Raw genomic sequence first — 22260 nt, 5'->3', positions numbered from 1 at the left:
GCAACGAGGAAGGCGCCGTGGAAAAAAGGAAGCGCGCATTAGACGACTGATGGATTATTAGCAAACTAGACTAGAAATAATTTAAGTTAAACCAACATTCTAAAAATATTAGGGGAGAGTAGGGTAATGGGAGTCAGCGGGTAATGGGAGTCACCCATATATCCACGAAACAATAGTTACGAGTACCGCGTAAACGGCGTTCCTACCTCCGTTCTGGCCCCCCAGTGCCACCCCCAAAAAATCATGCAAATCGGTGCGTATATCACTACTGATAAAAAACTAAATGAAATAACGATAAAATAAAGGAAGTAAGACGTTTAATGCTTCAACGAGTAGATTATGATTGATAAAGAAATCACGTTTTCTTCGACTCGATTTCCCGACGTCGTGAAACTCGTTATCGTTGGAGTCAGTGAAGCAAACTTCCACAGAAACTCTAACTTTTCGTCTGCAAAAACTCAATTTTCTTCTAAAACAAAAAAAAAAACTTTTGTCATTTTTTAATTGAATCGAAAAGAAATAAATAAAAGCAATAAAAGAAAAGTCCTTAATATTTATAATCATTAGAAAGAAAATCATATTGAGACTGATGAAGCACTTGACACGTTTTCACATGGGATATGATTTATTGCCGGGGATCGTTAAGGGGTTTACGGACGCGCACATCGCACATCAACCTACGTCGCATTCTACCTATGCTACCCACAAGTTTTACTCATACAGTAAATTTTCCACGATGCGCTGTTTTGGTGGAGGTGATAATTTTTCCTCATTCTAAACCACACATGCGGTTGCATCAGAATAAAATAAAAATAAAAATTTTGCACCTGTGCTTACAATCGAATTTTTTCTGCTATTGTTTTCACCTGTCTTTATTTTTGCAAGCAGATTGGGGTGGATGTTTTTTCCAGGGCAAATCTATTAAGGTAAGTACAGTTCCTTGTTTCCTAGGGTCACTCTAGCGATTTTGAAAAATTCGCCCCGCGTGCCGGCGCGCAAAAGATTTATGATCCGATCGTAAAGCGATACCGCAACAAGTAATCAGTTTGCGAGCGCCGCGATGCGGCGTGCTCTCGACGTTGATAGTTGCCCGCAACGGGAGTCAAAGGGTTATATTGCACTCGGAGGTGCACAGCTCTGTTTTCGGCGCTCTTCTCTCTCTCCGAAGCATTATATTCCACGGGCGTGCAATATAATCATAAACATGCGAGAGCGTGCGAGCTGGCGACGACTCGGAATGCCGCACGGAACGCTGTGGTGCGCATGATTTATTACGCCTTTGTGCATTAAATATCTCAGATGTGCAAGTGCGAATAGTTGATACAATCAGGCGATAGTAGACCGAAGACATTGGAATAATGTAAAAATGTTAGAAACCAACAAACTATCATAAAATAGAAAAAATGTTTTTTTGCAATTTTTAACTTTCTAAAAGTAATTTTTTCCCAAAAAGGAAAATTTGCATTTATATTACTTTGTTAAACAGAATTCTATCATATCTACTACTCATATGAGTTTACTTGATGTATTGGTAAAGTTGTCAGAATAAACTTTCCATCATTGGCCACATGATGATTTGAAAGGTGTCAAAAGGAGTCGTGCAAGCAAGACGTTCAATTTTCATGCAAATTCGACCACAGCACGTGGAAGACATTAATATTGCACATTAGTCAATTGTAGCCAACACACAAAAAATTGGTACCCATTTTACACCTTTGGGCCCCGGTCCCATTTGATTCCATACATCCCCCAATAATGGAGTCGACAACTGTGTGTAGCTGAAGCACCTTGGATGCTTCGGTGCCATCGTACCTTGCACACTCCGCACAGAAAACGGACTGAAAGCGTAGCGCTGAGCGACGAACGTGACGACTATTGATCAATGTCGAAACGCAACGTTACGTCGTTGTTAGACCCTGAAAGACTTCCATACCGACTGTTCTAAAAAAAGCGCCTTAGACCCTTCAGCCGCTTCACTTACAAACTCCTCGGATTCTTTTTTTGTTATCAGCTGGTGCAGATTCGATTGGGTTTTAAAAACCCTCCGGTTGTGAAACTGAGAAAGTTGGAAAATTTTCTTTGTTTCAGACGGGAAGGGAAGAGAAGGTCTGTGATGCCATTTGGAAATTATACGCTGTTCGCAGACTTTATATTATATTTTAATAGACTGTCAGTCAGTCGGTGGGACATGACGTTCCGACAGTCAGACACGATCCTGGAAACTGGCAAACTTTTTAATAGGAAATTTATTATAATCTCGCCTCACCTCGATATTTTCCCCATTTCCTCGAAGCTGATGTCCTCTTTCTATACGACGCCCATTTCCGCTGCAGTCGGTCGTTTTCCAATTTCCGAGTCTCCGCGCCAAGTTCATCAAGTTATGACGGACAGCTTCATATTGCTTCAACCCAAGTTGTGATTAGAAAACGCCCGACGAATTCAAGTTAAATTGGCACAGCTCAATGCAAAAAGTGAGCACAATTTGGAAAGAAACAGCACGAGGGGAATGAAAATTAGGGTTGCATGCTGGTGCACGTGGAAAGGATGAAGAAACGCACGCCAGTCGATATGGAAAGATAACATCTGCTTCGCTTTCGGTTAATTATTCTTTTTGACGTGCGACGTGACGTGCGCGCGCGAACAATTCCTTCGTGCGGTTTCAATAATTCATCTTCCAAGGAGTAAACGTGCGCGGGTCTTAACGAGGAGCAGCGGCGGCTAGAAAAGTTAAAGAACTACGTAAAACACCGCCGTTAGTTGAGCGCAGGAAGCGATAAGAAGAAAACGCATTAGCACTATCGGTAGCACACCGCACGCACTCTCACAGAGTGTTAAAATTAAAAATGATCCACTGGATTAATAGGTGAAGGTCATCAATTATATTCTTACTTCAAAACTTTAGAAATTCTAAAATACAAAAAGCAGTAAATTTTAAAAGCTTTGAAAATTTTCGCACAAAAACATCATTGACCCGATTTTGAATATGTGGGTGTCCAACATTTTTGCATTTTAAAACCATCAATTTCGTTCGACCGCCAACTATTAGACATGATGGCAGAGGGTTATTCAGATGTGCGGTGTCCGGTAGTCGCACCACAAAGCCCCCAGAGTCTGCGTACACGATCCGAACGTGTTGGCAGCATTCGTTCCAACTCTAGCTGTGGCCCAGAACAGCAGGGATAGAGTTGATCCGAGTTGGAGCTGTTGAAGCAGTTTCGGCCGAAATAAATAATGACCCGCGGTATTTAGATACATCTAATATACAGAATGATACAGAAAATTCAATATATCTACATTTAATTCTTATAAATTAATTCTAGATAGGTAGATATTCCTAAAATCAATGATATTATTCAATTCTGGTGCTATTGATAGATGTACCATGCATCTGGTGGTAGTGTGTTTGCTTGGGTCATGCTTTTGTGCACGTTTTGGTGCGCGGTGTGCACAGAGGCTCTCTCTCAAAGTCAGCGGCTGACTTTGGCTAATGGTTTTCGTGATTTGAACGGATTTAACACAACTCTTTACCACGATGCGCGCCACTGCCGAGCCGGCCACTGAATACGGCTAATTATCTGCTCGGTTTGTGCATACCGCGCCGGCTACAAAGGACTTTTGGGCTCGTTGCCTTTCAAATTGTTTGTCTGGCGTACAAAACCGCATTTACGGCTATAGCTACGAATTAAATTCATTGCTAAAAAAGTTTTCAAGGTGTTACTCTACTAATTATTAAATATAACAAATATTAATTAAGTAGTTAATTAGATTTAGTTGAAACAGATATTTACTAATTAGGTAGGTATATTTAAATCATAAATATAACTTGTAATTGATCAAAATATGCCAATAAATGTCAAAAGTAAATTTTTAAATTCAATTCGATCAAAAATTATTCACGCTTTTCATAAAGTGCAAAATATTTTCAGTTTTATGTCAAAACATGTGAATGTTAGATTTCTGTCCAGGTTTAAATTCTCTAGGGTGTGATTTGTTTATAGTTTTCTAAAGAAACATGATGTGAATACCAAAATATTGATATCCAGATTTTTCTTGATGTTTTTTTCTGACAAAATGCAAAAATGGCTCGTCAAATGCACTCAACACAACTCAGTGAATCGCTCATTTATCTCTTCATACTTTTCCGTATTCTTTCAAGCTTTGCGTTTTTTTGTGCGCACTTTTTGCGGCAAATTTGTCGCGAAAGCTTTTAAGCTTTTTCCACAGCCTTCCGTCGTCGCCCCGGCATTCCGCGTTTTACAATCCATTATTTCTCCCTTTTCCTTTCTCTTAAAACTTTTTTCTATTTAGCATAAAACCGCAACTTCTTTGGCGTTGGCAAAGCCTCAACTTTTTTGCGTGTCACATTCATAGTTTTTGTCTATTTTGCAAAGAAAGCATCATCTTTCTGCGAGTAAAAACATTCTCCATTCAAATTTCAAATTTCGCTGACGTATTGTGTTTATGCACAAACAAAGAAGGCGAGTTGCGTCTGGCGGCAGCAGACACGTGGCGGTTGCTTTCGTCTCGTTTGTATCTCCTTCCAAGGGAGCCACCCTCTCATCCTGCTGCTCCTGTATAGTTAACAATGTTCCCTCTTCGCACAGCGTGCACATATTCGCATGGAAACTGGCGTGCGATTGCTCCGGATGTGTGAAAGACGCCATTGCCATGACACATAGGAAACTACATTCGAAATAAGAAGCAGACACCCTCCATGGTAAAACCAAATATGACAAACATCTAAAACTTTATTTAAAACACCAAAAACTAACAAATACATATTTTTATTAAGATTATTTCATTGGTATATTTCTAAATTTTCATTTGAAGCAATTTTGATTGAGTTTTGAGTTAAAACGTTGGATTTGGCAAACAAAACCTTCACGAGCACACATCCCGAGTGGATGAGGGAAAGAATGAAAGAGTGCGTCTGCGTGCGTGCACGCTGAGGGAGAGAATCCCAAGAATTAGAAATCATTTATCAAAATCATTCCGATGGTGCGCAGTGAGCACACACACAGCAAATGTCGGTTCAAACCAACTCAAAACCGAGTATTCACTCCAAATCCACCAAATAAAAATTTAAACAAACTAAAATTTTACATTTTTACTATTTTTACTACAAATAAATTCATAAAACAAAAAATAAATATATTTTTCTATACCAACACATACTATAAAGGCAATTGCGTTAATTGTAAATTGATGATACCTTCCGTAATTACTAATTAACATGCAGCTGTAATTTACATGAAGCACTTTACCAATTTGTAATTCGATGGAAATGAAAATTGCTTTATGTAATTACGCCAACACTTGAATATGCAGCAACGACATTTGGATGGCTTCGTGTCTTATAATTATTAATTAATTTAAGTAACATTTTTACTCTTTCAGTTTTTCTCAGTCATGAAACGGTACTATTTGTTGTTTACAGAATAAAATTATACTCAACGTTTAAGCCAGGGACAAAATGATGAAATTCCGTGTCAGTTTTAATGGTTTCATCGCTTTTTGATTTATTTATCGACGAATTAAACGTTTATTAATCATTGCCGCTCTTCGGCGTGTCTTTCCACGTCCTTGCGTTATTATTCACGCTAAGCACGTAAACTTATTGGTACGTGATTCACTTGAACTTTCAATAGTCTTCAAATGGTCATTTATTTATAACGTTCAGTTCGTTTATCATTCGTCTTTTGTACCTACCTTCCACTCCCACCTTACCTCTACAATAAGTATCATCAATAAATAATTCGTTTTCAGCAATTTGACGAGTCGCAAGACCTCAAAGCATGCTTTGAAGTGTTCCGCCTTTTCTTTCTCGTGCGTTGTCGATATTGTTCACAACGCTCAAAATATAAAATCGGCCATTAAACGCTTTTCAATTACGGCGGTTATTAATCGAAAAATGGCGAGTGTGCACGTTTCGAGGCGCAAACTGTGATTTTCGCCTCGCAGCTCCGAAAAAACAAAACGTGTTCGTTCTGACATCCAAGACATTAAACGTGAATGACTAATGATACTTTTTGTTTGTTCCGCAACGTAAGTGCATATAAGTGATATATATGAAATGTCAAACGCAACTTTGCGCCCGCCTCGAAATGTGCAAGTTTCAGATAAAAATATCCCGCATATGCATATTTTTAACCGTTTCGGAGGACAATTGTCTTCGAAATGGATTCGTAAACACTCCTATATGTGGATCTAAAAGTTGACGCGCACTTTGAGCAAAGATGAAGATTTTACGTCTTAAATTTAGTGTTTGAATGTTTGGGGACGCTAGCGTCACGACGACGACACATCAGACGCGCATAACGAACGACATAACACAACGTAATATAACTAATGATCTTTTCGGATCGTTTTGGGCTGCGACTCGCTTGACACGTGCTTACACACATGTAAGTACACCTCGCATGCATCACGTCACAAGATCATCTCTAGGAAGTGACTGATAAGTCGGAAAAGGACTTGGCGATTGATCCATCTTGAAAATAATCGAAATTGTTGATATGACAAATGAAAATCCACGAACCAACAACAAAAATCTTTAAAATATTTTGATGAATGGTTCTTCCTGCAGTTAAGAAAAAAAACTAAACTGAAAGCAATGTGTTTAGTCATTCAATTATCCAATTAGACGGTGATGCGGCGTGTAAACATTGGCCTACTACACATTTATTATACAAATACTTAATGCTTCTACTACGCCTTGATGATTTGGAGTCGGGTTATGCCGCCTAACAAGTGTAACAAGTAGCCAACTAAGAAACGACTTAGTTACTTCCTCGTAGAGTATTAATGCAACTAACTAGGGATATACAAGTCATTCGGCATTATCCTCAAGTTTTAATATGAATAAAACTGTAGTTGGCATTTGGGTTCATTGTTTTTTCATTTATTAGAAATTTGTAAACTATCCCTTGGTGAACTGGAGACATATAGCAAATAATCGGAAAAAATAGGAAGAAATAAAAGTAAAAGCCAAATATTCCCCGGAGAGCCAACGCATTCTGAAGAGTTCGACTTTGTGTTTCGTAGAGGACGCTCCCAGGAGCTAGAGGACGACTAGGGAGATGAATTTTGTATATAGATGAAGGGCATGCGGCGTCTTTGCCTTTGCCCTGCTGTATAGGTGTGTTTATAAAAGCGAAAACGTTCCCAAAAGCGTTACGCTCTCGCCTGGCTCTTTGTCGGCTAGCTCCCAAGGGAGCAACGTCTGCGAAAAGGTAAAAGCCTTTTTCTATGACTTTGTACAAAAACATCTCTCTACTATTCTTTTATTTTATTCTAAATTTAGCAAAAAAAAAGGTCTGGCATTTATTTTTATAATGCTATAATACTGCTTTGGTATTTAACGTGAAGTAATTTAATTGATTTCGAAATTTCTGAAATCCTTTCCAACATAGATTCGACTAGAAAGTTTGTTGTTCGGAGCTTTGGCTGTAGTGCCATGTTCATAAACGTGAAGCACCGCAAGACGTCGCTACTACAGCTTCGCCATCCATCATGGGTCTTGTGACGCCGTGAGTTCGGATTGGTTCGATGTAGAATCACGTGCCGCGTCGACTGCGAGTAGCTCGCCATGCGATGGGCGTGGCGACGCCGATCCCCAGCTTTGGCGCGGTGCGCCTCTTCGTTCCGAAACCCACTCTCGAGTTGGTTCCGACGAACGAGCGAGTAGGGAGTCGACCGCCAACGCGCTGATCGGCATACACACAGTCCGACGCATAAACACAGCACGACTCACCATTTACCTCAAACAGTAGACCCGCAGTGATCATGTTGGTGATTCCCGCGTTCAGTGCTTCAAACAACTAAACATTGTGTGGGACTTTACCAGTGCGGATAGTGTTTTGATTCATTTATTGGTTCGGTTGATTAGAGTGTGATTCAGCAAAATGAGCTCGTTTCTAATGAACCCGGTATCAGGTTCTTTGGCGTCCAGCTATCAACAACCTCATCAACACCTTGGAGGTGGCGGAATGGTTGTAGATCCCAAATTTCCTCCTAGTGAAGAGTACAGTCAATCAAATTACATCCAAACGGGGGATTTCTTCTCGGGGCATCACCTGGGTCAACCCCAGCATCATCTGCAATACGGTTATCACCATAATCATCCGAGTCATCATCAACCAAGTACACCACCTGCGTATGGACCTACAACGGTTCCAAATGGTGGATATCCAGGGTACGGCAACTACTATCACCCGCAGATCCACCATCCGGCGGCACCCATCCATCCGCATCAGATCCGCCCGCCAATTCTGCATCCAAATGACCCACAACAACAACAGTGTACAAATCTTCAAGCGACGCCTGTTACCTCAACAAACATTCTGCAAAACTTGGCGGATATTACACCCGTGTCGACGATGGTCAGTCAGACCAATGAGGTGAACGCGAGTGTCACTAGTGTTTGCAGTCCTGGTTCAGCAGGGCATGGACAGGATAGTCGCGGGTCACCTATTTCTCAACAGCAACATTTGCATGAACTAGGACTGCGTTTAGAAAATGGGGATGGCAGCGATGAACAGGATGATTTGGACGATGACCCTGAAGGGTCTCCGTTGTGTGATGATGATGATGACGATGATGATGGTGATCGCGTTATTTATCCCTGGATGAAGAAGATTCATGTTGCAGGAGTTGGTAAGTTACTAAATTTAAGATTAGATAACCATCCGTCGGATAAATATTGCCCATTACCTGGTCTTCTATTCTATATTAATGTGAAGTCATTTGTATGTTTTGCAAACACTGCGGTGTCAAGAATCAACAACGAATCCATTTTCTTCAATTCTTTTCTATTGGGTTTTCTACCCGGTGTGGTCCATGTATTTGAAAGGACTCGAAATGCCTCTTGTCTCTGGCCTATCGATGTGTTTGGTCCACAAGTACCCCACAACAAAAGTTAACAAATTGCCGGCCATTAACTTAGCGTCAACTGGAATAGTTCCAGATTTGTTTCCATCTCATCAGTGTGCAAACACCGCTTGCGGCTTTCAAAGGTCTCCACCACACAAAGGAAAAATAAATTGCCAGTGATTAAACTTCAATGATCACATCGATGTTCGACAAGGACATCTTTCAAGTGGGTCTCATCGTCACTCGTTTGCGCTTCTTTTCTCATCATTGTCATTGTATTTTGGTATGGATACTCGTAGATAAATAGAAGTCGAGGAGATGCTCGGAGACTAATGGCGGGTGATTTGCAAATGTCAAATCTTGTATTGCAGTTGATCACTTGGGACTATTTGAGTATTTAAGGTGTTTTGGAGGTGTATAAAAACGTCCTTGGATATTATATTTGTGATAAATGAGAAAAAATTAATTTTTTGAAGATTTGAAGTAGGGCTAAGGTTTTCTATTCAATAATTCAACTGCAAACATTGTTTCAACTCTAGAATTACTCTGAAACTTGATTCAAAGCTTGAAATTATTTCTTTTATTTGCTTATTTACTTTGCCCACGACATTTACTTAGTGATAGGTGTATAAGTACATTTACTTGTTGGAAATTTGGAAAATTCACCCATGCACGCCCGACTAAACAAGTGAATACATGCACTCAGTTAATGAGTTATTAATGGGGCAGCTCTTCTGCATTCGCCCGCGTTTGTCATTCACTCGCGGCCGACGTTCGACATCATGTGCCGTCGCCGGGCGGCCATGAAACGAACGCACGAAGCGCCCGAACAATAATTACAAACGAAGAGAAAGGGAGAACGGCAAAAGGGACGCAATAAAAATCAATAACATTTACAATAGCCAGCGAATCGCTATCGCCGCTCTCGCGCACACCGAGCGCGGAATATTTTCCATCAAAAACTCTTCTGCTCCTCTCCATTTCCACGAAATTCTCCACTACCTGTGAATTCATCACACTCGCCGGACAAATTCCAGTATAAACACATAATTGCGCTCCGCGCGCGCAGAAAACACCGTGAAGTTCACAAATTAGCCCCGTGAATGTGCGCGCCGAGTAAATAAATAAACTCGAGCGCAAACAAAAAGGACGCGCGGACTTATTATGTCCGCATGTTGAAAGAGGTGAAAAAAGCTCGAGCGCATCGCACAAAGTAACAAAAGCAAATCGAATTATGTGCTTGTTGTGCTTGATTTTATTCGGCGCGTCGGCAACAAACAGAGTTTTTTGTTGTTGCACGAAGCGCGTTGTTATTCTGAGCGCTATGGTTTGATTCTGCGCTGAGAGCTGAGAGCTGTGATCCTGTGTGAATGCCGCCTCGACGAAATAATGAAATAAGAGAGCTGCTTGTGAAGCTACTGCTTCATCGTGTTTTTCTTCATGCTGATCTTCCAATCATCCAACTAACAAATAAAACAAAATTATTTATTAAGAATTAAAAACCAACATGGTTGAAATTAATTTTTGCTTATTCTTTATTTTCTTGCATGCGTTCAACGCATCTGCCTGGTTATTAAAGCTAATAACATTCATAATTAATATTGGCGAGCATCTGCAAGAGTTGTTTACAATACATGATTGAAAACTGTACTTTTTTTAATGGAAAAACTCTGTTTTTACGCAAAAACATGAAGAAAATTGAGAATTTGTGTTTAATTAGATTAGATTTCGAGGTTAATGCTTAAGTAATGTTAAGTAATGTTGAGTATAATGTTGTAGACGTGTTTTGTTAATGATAACAAACTGTATGTTACGTTTATAAGTCAGTAAGTCGAAAATTAAAGCGATTGAAGTTGCGCGCCGATGTTGAAAAAGTCGCGACTCATTGTGCCAAGACCGGCAAGTCCCAACAATGATTGCGCACATTTGCGCGCGGACTGCACCAGACGACGATTGTACATGCAGACGGAAAGCGACAAGCCGCCGCCGACAACATCAACATCCATCCGAACCGCATCGATGATTATTTGACCATAGACAATGCGCGATCAAGTTTTTATCCTTTGCCATCTGCAAATGGTGGGGCCTCCCAAATGGAAGTCGCGTCATGTCGTCGAAATCATCCAAGAGATTATTGAGTTGAACTCGGTTTACTCAGTCAAGGTCATCACACTGTGAACAATTTAACTCCGCGGTCATCACAATGAATCAACAATTTATTGTGTTCTATATTTTTTAATGAATTTTATTTTGTTTCCAGCGAATGGATCGTACACGCCCGGAATGGAACCCAAACGACAACGCACAGCATACACCCGACATCAGATTCTGGAGCTAGAGAAGGAATTCCATTACAATCGCTACCTGACTCGACGACGTCGCATCGAAATCGCCCACACCCTCGTCCTTTCCGAGCGGCAAATAAAAATCTGGTTCCAGAATCGCCGGATGAAGTGGAAGAAGGACAACAAACTGCCGAACACGAAGAATGTGCGACGGAAAAACGCCAACGGTCAGGCGGCGGGTAAAGGCAAGAATGCCGGCGGTGGTGGCGGGAGGAAAACCGCCGCCAACAACAATGCAAACAATTTGGCGAACGCCAGCGCGCAGAATAACAACGACAAGCGGAAGAACAACAACGGGCGTGAATTGGACGGGCTGGGCGAGCATATGCTGGACATGTCTCTGACGGTGAACCAGATTTCTTCACACGCGCATCCCATGCCGACGCATCCGGGTCACCATCATCAGATGCCAGGGGGCGGTGGAATGCACGACGCTCTGCATGGGATCAATGCGATGAACCCTCTCACACCGCTTTCTTCATCGCCTGGCTGCGGCCCGGCGAATGTCCTCCAGACGCAGAACGGCATCAAGTCCGACTATGGTCTCACGGCGCTCTAAACCCCATCGAGACCACCCAGCCGACCTAGTTTATAGCAACGACCAAATACACTGCGCGAAGTGAAAAATAAGAAAAACTAGTGATACAAGTGACACAAAAGCTCAACGAAGAAATAAAAGTGCAGAAAAATCAACCGAAAGTGTTTACGACAATATTCAGAACAAACTATCATACAGACTAACTGTATACGGACGGATAATAGAAGAATTCAGTGTAAATAATTGTGAATATATTTGTTTTGTTAAATTTAGGCGAAAACAAGACAGAAAAAACGATTGGATGCATTGCAGAGTCAAGTCAAATAATAGAATAACATAAACTTAGTGTTATTTCGTTTGTTTTATGTTTTATTTGTTTGTGTTTGAAAATATAAAAAGAAAAATTGTGCCATAAATATCGAATTACTATTATTTTATTGGTCATACGTCAAAATTCATCTAGGAAATGAATTCATTGTTATTATTGTGCATGTTATTTGATGATAAAAACGTAAAATATTAAACTAATCGAGCAGGAAGGCGAGAAACATTCGAAACGTGTGATTTATATTAATATTACGATATTTTAATGTAAACTATTATTTTATTCATCGTCGACCATCAAGAGCCAATCCTAGTTGCTGCTAATTAATCGTACACTAGATGAGAAACAAAACAACAATAATTTATTGCTACGTGCACGAATAGGTACGCTGAATCTGAATGCAGAACTGGATGACACTTTTAAATAGACTGTAAATATTCTAATTACTTGTAAACTGAATTAGGTACCTATTATGTTGATGATCGGCTTGACGCGTGGTCATTCATGATGAGTTTAATGAGATTAATGAGAAAAAGCGATGATAATAAAGTGTATACTTCTATTAAACGCAGTGTTTTATTGTTTGTTATGTATTTTTATGCGTGGAATTGTTTATTAGTATATTAGTATAACCTTCAGTGATGTAGTAATTATTTTATGCACATTTTCTCCGGGCTGGTCTCGGAGGAGGCGTGATTGACGTGATGTACACCTTGAGATGTCATTTTTTCTTCTTCAACATATTTATGTTGGATATCTGCTCGCGTGTCATTGATATGTGGCGTTTGTTGCTGTTTGCACTTAGACTGACGTTTGAATGCTGGGTAATAGACATGTCTCTGTCTGGAATTTCTTTGCGTACACTTAACAACAATTTTAATATATTCAATACTTAATTTAAATACCTTAGAGTGAATTGTTTACTTATTAAGTGGATAAATTGCATTTTTATACAATTAAAACGCGTATTTTTTTGTTTTTTGCATTTTAAGTGTAATTTTAACATTCAAATGAGTCTTTTATTGTAAAAAATAAAGCATGGAACCCTCTTTTACAAAGAGGCTTTGAAGAGGCACCGATGGGGGATTGGCGTAACGGCCCAGTCGACCGAAGAGGAAAGCACACCATAGATCCATTATCGACTCGGCGATCGTCTATTGGTCGATTTTTTTCGTTTCGTTTCATTTCTCCTATCAACCCCACATCCACATCGGAGGGGTTCGATTTCTTTGTGTTATTTTTTAGGGGAAGCCCCGTTTGACTGGATACCAACTGATGCCGAACAACTCAACTGCAGAATATTTACAACATTTTGCACGATTTTTTCTTGATTTCTGCACGAAATAAAAAGTGAAACTGCTAACTGACGCGTATATAATAGCTCGTGTGCATGTTGCGCGCTCGTCTGTAATTATAATTACGAAACAACATTTTAGACACTCTTTGCGGCGGCAGGGAGCGAGAAAGAGAGTTAAATAATGATTGGAAGACGCGTCGAGATTGCTGAGGCGGTGGATGCAGAAATTGCAGGCGCTTCTCGGCGCGCGCGGTTCCATTAAGCGCGGCTAAACTTAATAATAACTTAATAACTTTATTACATTACTGCGTTTATTGCGTTATTACATTTTCCACAGCGCATGGGTTTTGTGTCTAGGCGCGTCCGCGGCACGCTAGGGAGTGCACGATTATGGTTCTACTCGTTTTGCATTTTCCATTTTGCATTTACATTGCGGATAATGGTTGTACGCGGCGCGCTAGGCGTTTTGCTTAATTTCCTCATGCATAACATGAACTTACATGAACTAACATGCGAGACATTAAATGCTTACTTAGTTACAGCATAAAACAAGACGTTACAAAATTTAATAACATTAGTTTTATACCGTAAAAGGTAAAAATTTTACAATGGAAGCAATTTTTCTGCAAAATTTGTAAAAATTATGTAAATCTTGTAAATCATGTAAATATCTTATTGTATAGTCTTGTAAATCTTGTTTGCGGCTTTGTCGCATTACCATCGCCTGCTACCTCTTGTAAAATCTCAATAAATCTGCCGCAAAGTCAAGTTGTAAATCTTTTCAAGAAATTTGTCACCAATATTTTAACTTAACATAAATTTATTTTATTCTTTTGTCACATTTTCAGATTTAAGCCTTCCAAAATTTTCCAGGTATACAAAAATGCAATTTGTTGTTGTTTATCTGAATAAAAATGCAGTAGCTTAGATTTTTAACTGTATTCTGTGTATTTTTTAGAAAATTGTCGGTTTTTACTTTGTGCATCATGCCGAATTGCATCAGATCTCTGGGGAGCTGTTGGGTTGTTGGCTTGTTGGCGAATTGTGAATTGCGGTGTGGATTTGTATTCCCGCATCGGCGACAAAGGGTTACTAGTGGAATATGCCCAGTGGTCACTCTGCGCTCACTTATTTACAGCTTACTGTCGGCGGGTTAAACAGAGGCTGCAAACCGAGCATATCCGCGGCACTCCCTGATGATTTCATCAAAGGCATGTTTGTTAATTGCCGCCATACCAATGTAAAGCTATGAATTTAAGAAGAAAATAGCAAAATTGATATTTTTTTTAAATTTTTTGAACCGACAGTATTAAATAACAGTTAAATATATTCAAGAAACAGTAAACGATGAAAATAAGATAGGCGTATTCTTGACGCACTCGAGTGACACTATGAAAGTCATTAATTTTATTGTCAAATTAGCCTCTGACTACGCATCAACGTTTTAAAATCTTTAGAACTCCAAAAATACAAATAAAATTCTGAAAATTTAAAAATAGTTCAAAAGATATTTTGATGCATGAATGAAATATCTTCACTTTACTATAGTTATGTAGGAATGTATGAAAATGATGTATCATTCATTCATTTCAACAATATCAACATGATACCACACAAACTGTAAAACGGTAAAAAGTGTAAAACATCTTCAGCAGCAGTTTTCTTGTGTTACTTATATTCCAGCACGACTCGAGTAGGTTGCTCCACGAAATAAAAATAGAATCGAATGAAAAAATGTGTAAGCGCAGGCGATAAAAGCGACATTAAGTGATGACTGATGACATCACATGATACCACACGGCGATAAGAGGTGCTTGATGAGCGCGTGAATGCGCGAGTACGCCGTGGTCAGTCCACAAGCACAGGTGAGGTGACCATGTAACAGAAGTTGCATTCGGTGATAATCGTACGAGGACCATTAATTATCACACAGAAAAACTCCAGCTACAAGTTCGGAGGGAATTAGCAATCAAAAAACGAAAAACTTGCAAATCTAAAATAAAAATTTTCTTCGTGGAAGGTTTTGATGTTGCCATCTTGGTGTAGTTCCCATCTTGCAATGTCTGCGGTCTGTTCTTTCTTAGGGCGGTCGATGTTCGGAGCGACGTTGTTGTTTCAGGTCGGTTCGGCCCACTCGATTCGTACATAATTGGATGGTCCGTGCTCGAAGACTCTACGTTCATCAAGAGCATGTGTTACCATCACCAAACATCAAACATCAAGTTTTGAACCACCACACACACAACATTTAATTTTTTTTCGATATCCTGCCTTTTTTAGGGTCTAAAATTTGATAATAGAAGAGGGAGATGAAAAAAATCATTTTTTACTCTGAGGGTTGAGACTAATAGACAAAGAAAGAGATCAGTGGGCTGGAATGCGTAACCAATTGCACAAATACAGAATTATAAAAATTTCCCAAAAGTTTGAAAAGAAATTAAACGATTGATGCGTGGCAAATCACAAAAATCAATTAATAATCATCAGATATTTACATTTTTTATTCTGTCAATGATGTAGATACAAATCAGTTTAAATTTTTCTTCCTAATGACATTGTTCAATATTAGTTTTGCAGATACCTGTATTACCTACAACGCTTAAAATGTACGTTGTAAGTAGTTATAATAATTGAATGTTGGACTTATCGCACGTGCTCAGCACCGTCGGAGAGTAATGGCTACCTGCAAGTACACAAATTGAAAGTAACTAAATTGCTAATTGCTGTTGCGTGGTCATTAGCCCGTTAATTACACTCAATTTGTTTCTAGCAGCTTCTAAACTTCTCCAACACTAATATTCAACTCCGAACTTTCAGAAAGCAGCATAATACACACGAGTTATTTTAATTTGATTCGATACAGATCACACTGATTGAAAAGTTAACTATTCATCTCGTGTCTGATCTTGTCGTCTGGAAGACATGTGGGTAAATGTTGTTACAGCATGATGAAAGCAATACAACATGGAATTAAGTAGTAATGACTTGTAATACTCGGCAATTCTTCAGACTTATCGTAATAGTGTTAGCTGACGAGACGTAGACATATTAGCGAAAAGATTGCACAATCATGCCGACGCTAACTACCTATTACAGATTCCTGTAAAAGTTTATAACCTCACATAACCTAAATTGTTAATTTGGCATAATTTAACAAGACATTATGGTGATAGAGATCTTGATAATGAGAAATTAGTTGAGTCATGCTTGGAGTGAATCTAAAACATCGATTAGCTCCGAATTGCGTTTGCAGCTTGTTTCCGAACTTCCTTTCTTTAATCCACCTCCTTAATGTCACTTCCAAAGTAGTACCTATCAAATGAGGGCTGAGGATCACGCCAAGGCGCGGTATTAGAAAGTGCAGACCCGTTTAACTAATCGAAAACTAATCACCCTGCGACGTCTTTGTCGATGACGACAGAAACAATTATGGGTGGAATGTAAAGCAGACTTTATTGCATCACGACTTTCAAATTATTTTTATTCCAATTGGATTATTTTTTGTTTGCACTTCAGATTTTTGAAATTTTTCAGTATTTGAGAACCTTTTGAAGCACATATGGCAGCTTGCCCCTCATGAGTTTTTTTTTCTCTTTCAATCTTTAGTTATGCGTTTTTCCATTTATTTTGCTTTTTATTTCGCTCTCGACGTACGCGCGCTGCAACGCACCGACTTAGAGACACGTCAAACGTCAAAACGTGGAGCTGCGCGTGTTTTGCTCGGATGGTGTGTTCCGTTCGACATTATTAATGATTTTCGATGATGGGTGACAGCCATCAGCCGGTCGCTCCTTGCCACGTTTCTACGTTTTGAAAACTTTTGCTTCAATTCCACGTTTTGTGCAACCACTACCAACAATACTCACATAGCTATAACAAAAATAAGTGCAAAATCTACCAATGCTACAGAATGTTAATTTTCTATCAATTGAATGAATAAATATTCTGTAACTGGTTCCTGAAGTTGAAGAAGTTTTCGGTAGAAGTCATGCGGTTTGCGCTCACGCGGCGAAAACGCATTTATTTTTTCGTTGCGCCCTTTCCGCGGCATCAACCATCAATCTGCGGCAAATGAAAGAATCCATTCGAAGGTAGGTCACAGTCTCGCATCTCGCCGTATCCGACTGAGCGTTGCTTTGATGCTATTAACTCTTTATTTTTAACCAGTCTCCATCCACGTGGGCCGCGCTGGGGATTATAACGTTTTGATGCGTGTGTTGTGTAATTGTTATTGCTTCAATTTGGCGTGCGTACAGAGGCAAGGCAAATGAGAAGAGTTGCAAGATATTGGACGCACGAGGCTTCCCGGCGGGACAGTAATTGTCTCATTGTTCTGTTCACACTTGTAATTACACAGATAATTTACTGGCTGGCTTTTTTGGGTACTGATTTATGGTTTGTTGCACAATGTACCCAGCACAACATTCAATTAACACCTTAGTATAAACAAATTATTAGAATCCAAAAAAATAATTATTTTTTGTTTTTTTTGTTTTTAATCTAAAAATCAGTTACATCAGTGATATTGTGATTCTGTGCATGGTGCACTGCTTTGAGGAAGTGAATGACTAAAATGGAGTAGTCGGCGCAGTGGACCGCCTGCTATTTCAGGCACGGGTGGAAAATGTCCGGAGGGCTGGAAATTAGGATTCGGGACGTGTCCGACGAGGTCCGGCGTGCCGACGTGGTGATTGCCTGCCAATCTAACGTCCTTCACCCTACTCACAGCTCCAATTTCGCAGCAAACATTCAGGAAGCTCCCACACATTCACATACCCACCAAAATCTAAAGGTACTACTAGTATTTCTAAGAAATTTTTATTTTATTACAATCATACGATAGTTTCCAAAGTAATCCTCTTGAGAAGTTAGGTGTTAATCTAATACAGGCCTTAATGAAATCTTATGTGTGTCAACTTGAGTCCAGAAAAAGAAAAAGGGAGACACCCCAGACGCAGTGCCATTTAATTATTTCGTCTGAGCATTCTCTGTAGCTTTTAATTCCCAGATTTCGGAGCTCATCGTCCGCCATGTTTTTGTTCCACTCCTCGCATGGAATATGGATGAAGCTATGAGTAATCACACGAATGGAACTCGGAATACCCAGAGTGTGTGGAAGAAACAGGAAGGACCGCGGGCATCTTGTTTTCAATTTGCCGGGGGCGCCCCGCTGATTTCGTTTTCGGCGTGCCGGCGTCAGGGTAGGGGATCTCCCGTCGTTGTTGTTGTTGTTGCCGTTTGGATACATCGAGGGTAGAAACGCAACACCAAAACAACCCAAGCAAAAATAAAATCAAAAAATGGCCGAAATCAAAAGAAATCAATACTTTTTAAAAATGATTTTTATAGATACCTAAGTGTTAATTTAAACATCAATGATTATTGAATTCGAAATTCATTGATTCCGATTTAGTACTTGATGAAACAATTACTTTGCGCATTCGATGCCCAGCGGCGTGGCACAAACGAACATAATCGAAAGTGATTCTATTAGGGAACGAAACTCGCGTTTTCGCCGAATCATCGCCAGATAGCATCGGCCGTCGTCGCGGTAATGCTACAGTAAATAATAGCTAGACGTCATCATAACCTAAGGTAGGTAGGCATACAAGTATGATCAAGCATTACCATGACCAACTACAAACAACTTAAAGTTAGGTAAGTACACACTACTTAAATATTTCTATGACCCATATTTCAAAGAGTAAAGAATTTTAGAATTCTCGGTGGCGTGCTGAATTCAGGCACGTTTTGCTATGCTAAATTTTATTGTAACCTACATAATATTCATTAGTTCTTTGAATTCCGTCTAGGAAAAAGTTTTAAAGCGTGACGCAGAAAATTGCAAACTGCGTGAAATGTGGAAAGGGTTTATTTTTCGTATTTTTGTATTTGCCTGTTCGTGTGCCAGTTTTATTACCTCATTGTTCAATTTTAGCAATGATCTACAAGACTTTTGGCGAAAAGCTTTGGCGAATTGTTGTGGTTTTCAATGGTTATAGTCATAAAATTGTCAGGGAAAAATTTACAACTAAACCCCTTTTAGATTTCTAATTTTTGAGTTAAAAATTTTATATTAGACTACATGCGGCTGTATGATCAAAATTCAGGATCAATTTCAACATTCAGAGAATGTGTGGCGGACGGTGGTGTTCGTGTTTGTGCAACTTCTTCTCATCCGAATGCACACGCCGGGTCCGCGTCCAGGTTGGCGGATGACGGCGCTGCAGGCAGACGCGGCCCGACGCGGCGTGGAGCGGCGCGGAGCGGCGGCCGTGTGTTGGCGAAGAGCGCCCGGAGTCGGGGACTGACGTCCAATCATTAATCATCCGGCGGGGCCCCCGGTTCTTCGCCGCGCGCTCACTCGATGCCCGCCGCTCGACGTCGTCGTCGTCGTAGTCGGACCAGCCGCATCGTTCCGTACTTACGTCGTCAACATGCACAATTCGAGGAACCTACAGCCCCATACGGAAAATCACTATCTACATCTAAATTCAGCAATTAAAATACAACCTGTCCACCTTTGAACAGCATCAAACAGCTGCCTCAAGTTAATTGGTTACTAAAATATGTTTTTTTCAAATTTTGATTTTTTAGATTTTTGTATTGATGTATCGCAAGGAACTGTAGGTATAGTGGAGAACTGTAGAACTGGGAAGAACTGTAGACTAGACTAGACCAGTTAGACTACACGAGGCTCCACAGCTTAGTTTTAGTTGAGACTTCAATGTGAAGACGCTGAAAAACCCAAGGAGCTCGGCGTAAAAAACGAAACTGTTTTCTTACCAAAAACGAGAAGAAACTGTAACAAAAGTTTCCTTCTAAATTCTAATTTATTCCATTATGAAAGATAATTTGTTAAATGGAAACTTTCCGGTTGAAAATTCAGAATTTATGAAAGAAAAGTCAAAAACATTTTTTTTTCAAAAAAGTTGTTTTCCCTTCCTCATCCATTGATAGCAATTAAAATAACAACCTGTTTATGTTCTTTGAAATGCTTATTAAAATAATGACATTTTTAATTAACTAAAGTGCCATTATTGTAATTACCGTTAGATAGCATTTACCGTTGGCCAACTGGAAAATTCAAACTGTATAAAAAAACTCCTCTATCGAGAAACATGAGAGGGAAACTAAACACCTCGAACCTATTTAGGCTTATTCAATGTTTACACAAATTTCTTTATGAATAATTTTCAAATTTTTCACGCGCTAATCATTTTAATGAAAAAAATATATAAACCAGAATTTATTAAGGGTTGAGCGAATTCCATCATCTGAATGAAGGGTGGCTCTAATCATTCTCAGTCAAGCAAGTTTTAATATCCTTTCATCTCGGGGACAAGGACATTCTTTTCAGTTTCTTTTTGCTTCTTTTAGTTTGGAATCATTTTCTCTCCTGCATCCACTCTTCGGTTGGTTCCCTTGTTTGCCCATTTCGGTTTTGACGTCCCTTCAGTCCTTCTTCCCCCTTTTTTTCATTTTGTTTCTCTTATAACCCCGAATGTATTTTTAATAAGATATAACAGGCAGAATAAAGAGGGAATAAATGATGAATAAACGCTGTGAAGGAAAGGTTTGAAAACATCTTCTGCAGCAGTTTTTGACGAGTTTCAGAGCTCACAAAGATGACAACGTTGACGGAATCAAGGGTAGGTACCAAGATGACGCACAAGTTAAAATAATAATAAAATAAAACCTAAAGGGATGCATTTTTATACACAGTTTTGTAAAAATTGACTTTTTACTGATCAAGTTGATCTAAATTCGGAAAAAATTATACAAAGTGTAAAATTATTTTCAAAAAATTTTGAAATTAATAAATTTTGGAGGGAAAACTGTTAAAATATTTGAATCACCCTATAAAAAGTTTAAACCCACACCAGCATAAAGCTCACGGTAAGAAGGGAATGAAAAATGGCTGTAATATTTTATCGGGCGAGATCAGATGGCGCCCCGCATACGAGTCCATGGATAATGAGACGTCGAACCGTTCCTTCCTATCCCGGCCGCGTCGCCGCCGTATCCCTTATCCTTTCATATCCGTTCGCTCATGCTGATTTTCTTTCGCGCCGCCGAACCCATCCGCTCGTGTGCGCGCTCCGCTCGTTCTTTTGCATTCGTTTTGCATTTTTGCGTGCGGCGCACACATCGCAGCGAGTTCGTCAACGCCGGGGGCGCTTTCGACAGTTCGTTCTGTTGCATAAATGCGACTTACATGCAGCTAACAACCCCTTTTCAGACGTTTGATAAATTGAGCCAAAGTGTGCAAGAATTCAGTCACTGATATGAGGAATTCAAACAGTACAAATGTATTTAAATTAGAAATTTAAAATTTAAAATTTAAAATTTCAAAATCAAAAAAAGAAAAAAAAAATAGAAAAAAAAATGATACAAACCCTTGTATATAATGTTTTATACAGAAAAGTTGTTGAGTTTGTGGGTTGTTTGGTGTTGGTGCACTTTCCCGCAGCGTTCTAGGTGGTAGTTTTTAATAACTCCGATGACTAAGCGGAAATGATTCCATTCTGATCAGTTCGGGGGCCAATTCCAATACGCCATTGTCTGCTCTCCTTGCACTCCTTTCTCTCCTGTGCGCGTTAAGCTCCGTGAGCTGCTGTTTTCGACGCGCATAAGTACACATTCAGAAAATCGTAAATTTAAGAGCTGGATCTTCAAAAACAAAAAAATAAAACTTTTAACCGCAACCAAGTATACACCAAAGTATAAAATTTGAGGTTAGGTGTATTTAAATCAAAATTAACCTAAAATTACTCTTTGAATACGGTCCTGAATGCGGTAGTTGCTGGAATTGTACGTGAACGCAGTTCGTGGGTGCGACGACATCGGCGTTACGGTGTCGTCGGGCGAAGCGCACACCCAG

General features: G+C 39.6%; 1 protein-coding gene across 1 annotated transcript; it reads left to right on the top strand.

The window, feature by feature from the left end:
* The first annotated feature begins 7681 nt into the window (after nucleotides 1-7681).
* Dfd (homeotic protein deformed) lies at nucleotides 7682-12646 on the top strand. The gene is made up of 2 exons (XM_065300394.1): nucleotides 7682-8655; nucleotides 11132-12646. The coding sequence occupies exons 1-2, from the start codon at nucleotides 7905-7907 to the stop codon at nucleotides 11773-11775; spliced, it is 1395 nt and encodes a 464-aa protein (XP_065156466.1). The 5' UTR covers nucleotides 7682-7904; the 3' UTR covers nucleotides 11776-12646.
* Nucleotides 12647-22260: the final 9614 nt, after the last annotated feature.

This window comes from Atheta coriaria, unplaced genomic scaffold (genome assembly GCF_025399875.1).
Source record: "Atheta coriaria isolate IRGN ID8LTWV9N9 unplaced genomic scaffold, Caltech_Dcor_3.1 hic_scaffold_4_pilon, whole genome shotgun sequence".
Classification (NCBI taxonomy): Eukaryota; Metazoa; Arthropoda; class Insecta; order Coleoptera; family Staphylinidae; genus Dalotia; species Dalotia coriaria.
Note: the sequence above shows the minus strand (reverse complement) of the source record. Positions and strands in the feature narration are given on the sequence as shown.

Bases quoted from the DNA above. Each gene is read 5' to 3' on its own strand.
- Dfd (XM_065300394.1), top strand. From the start codon at position 7,905: ATGAGCTCGTTTCTAATGAACCCGGTATCAGGTTCTTTGGCGTCCAGC. The intron at 8,656-11,131 runs GTAAGTTACTAA...TTTTGTTTCCAG, and splicing joins GATTCATGTTGCAGGAGTTG to CGAATGGATCGTACACGCCC.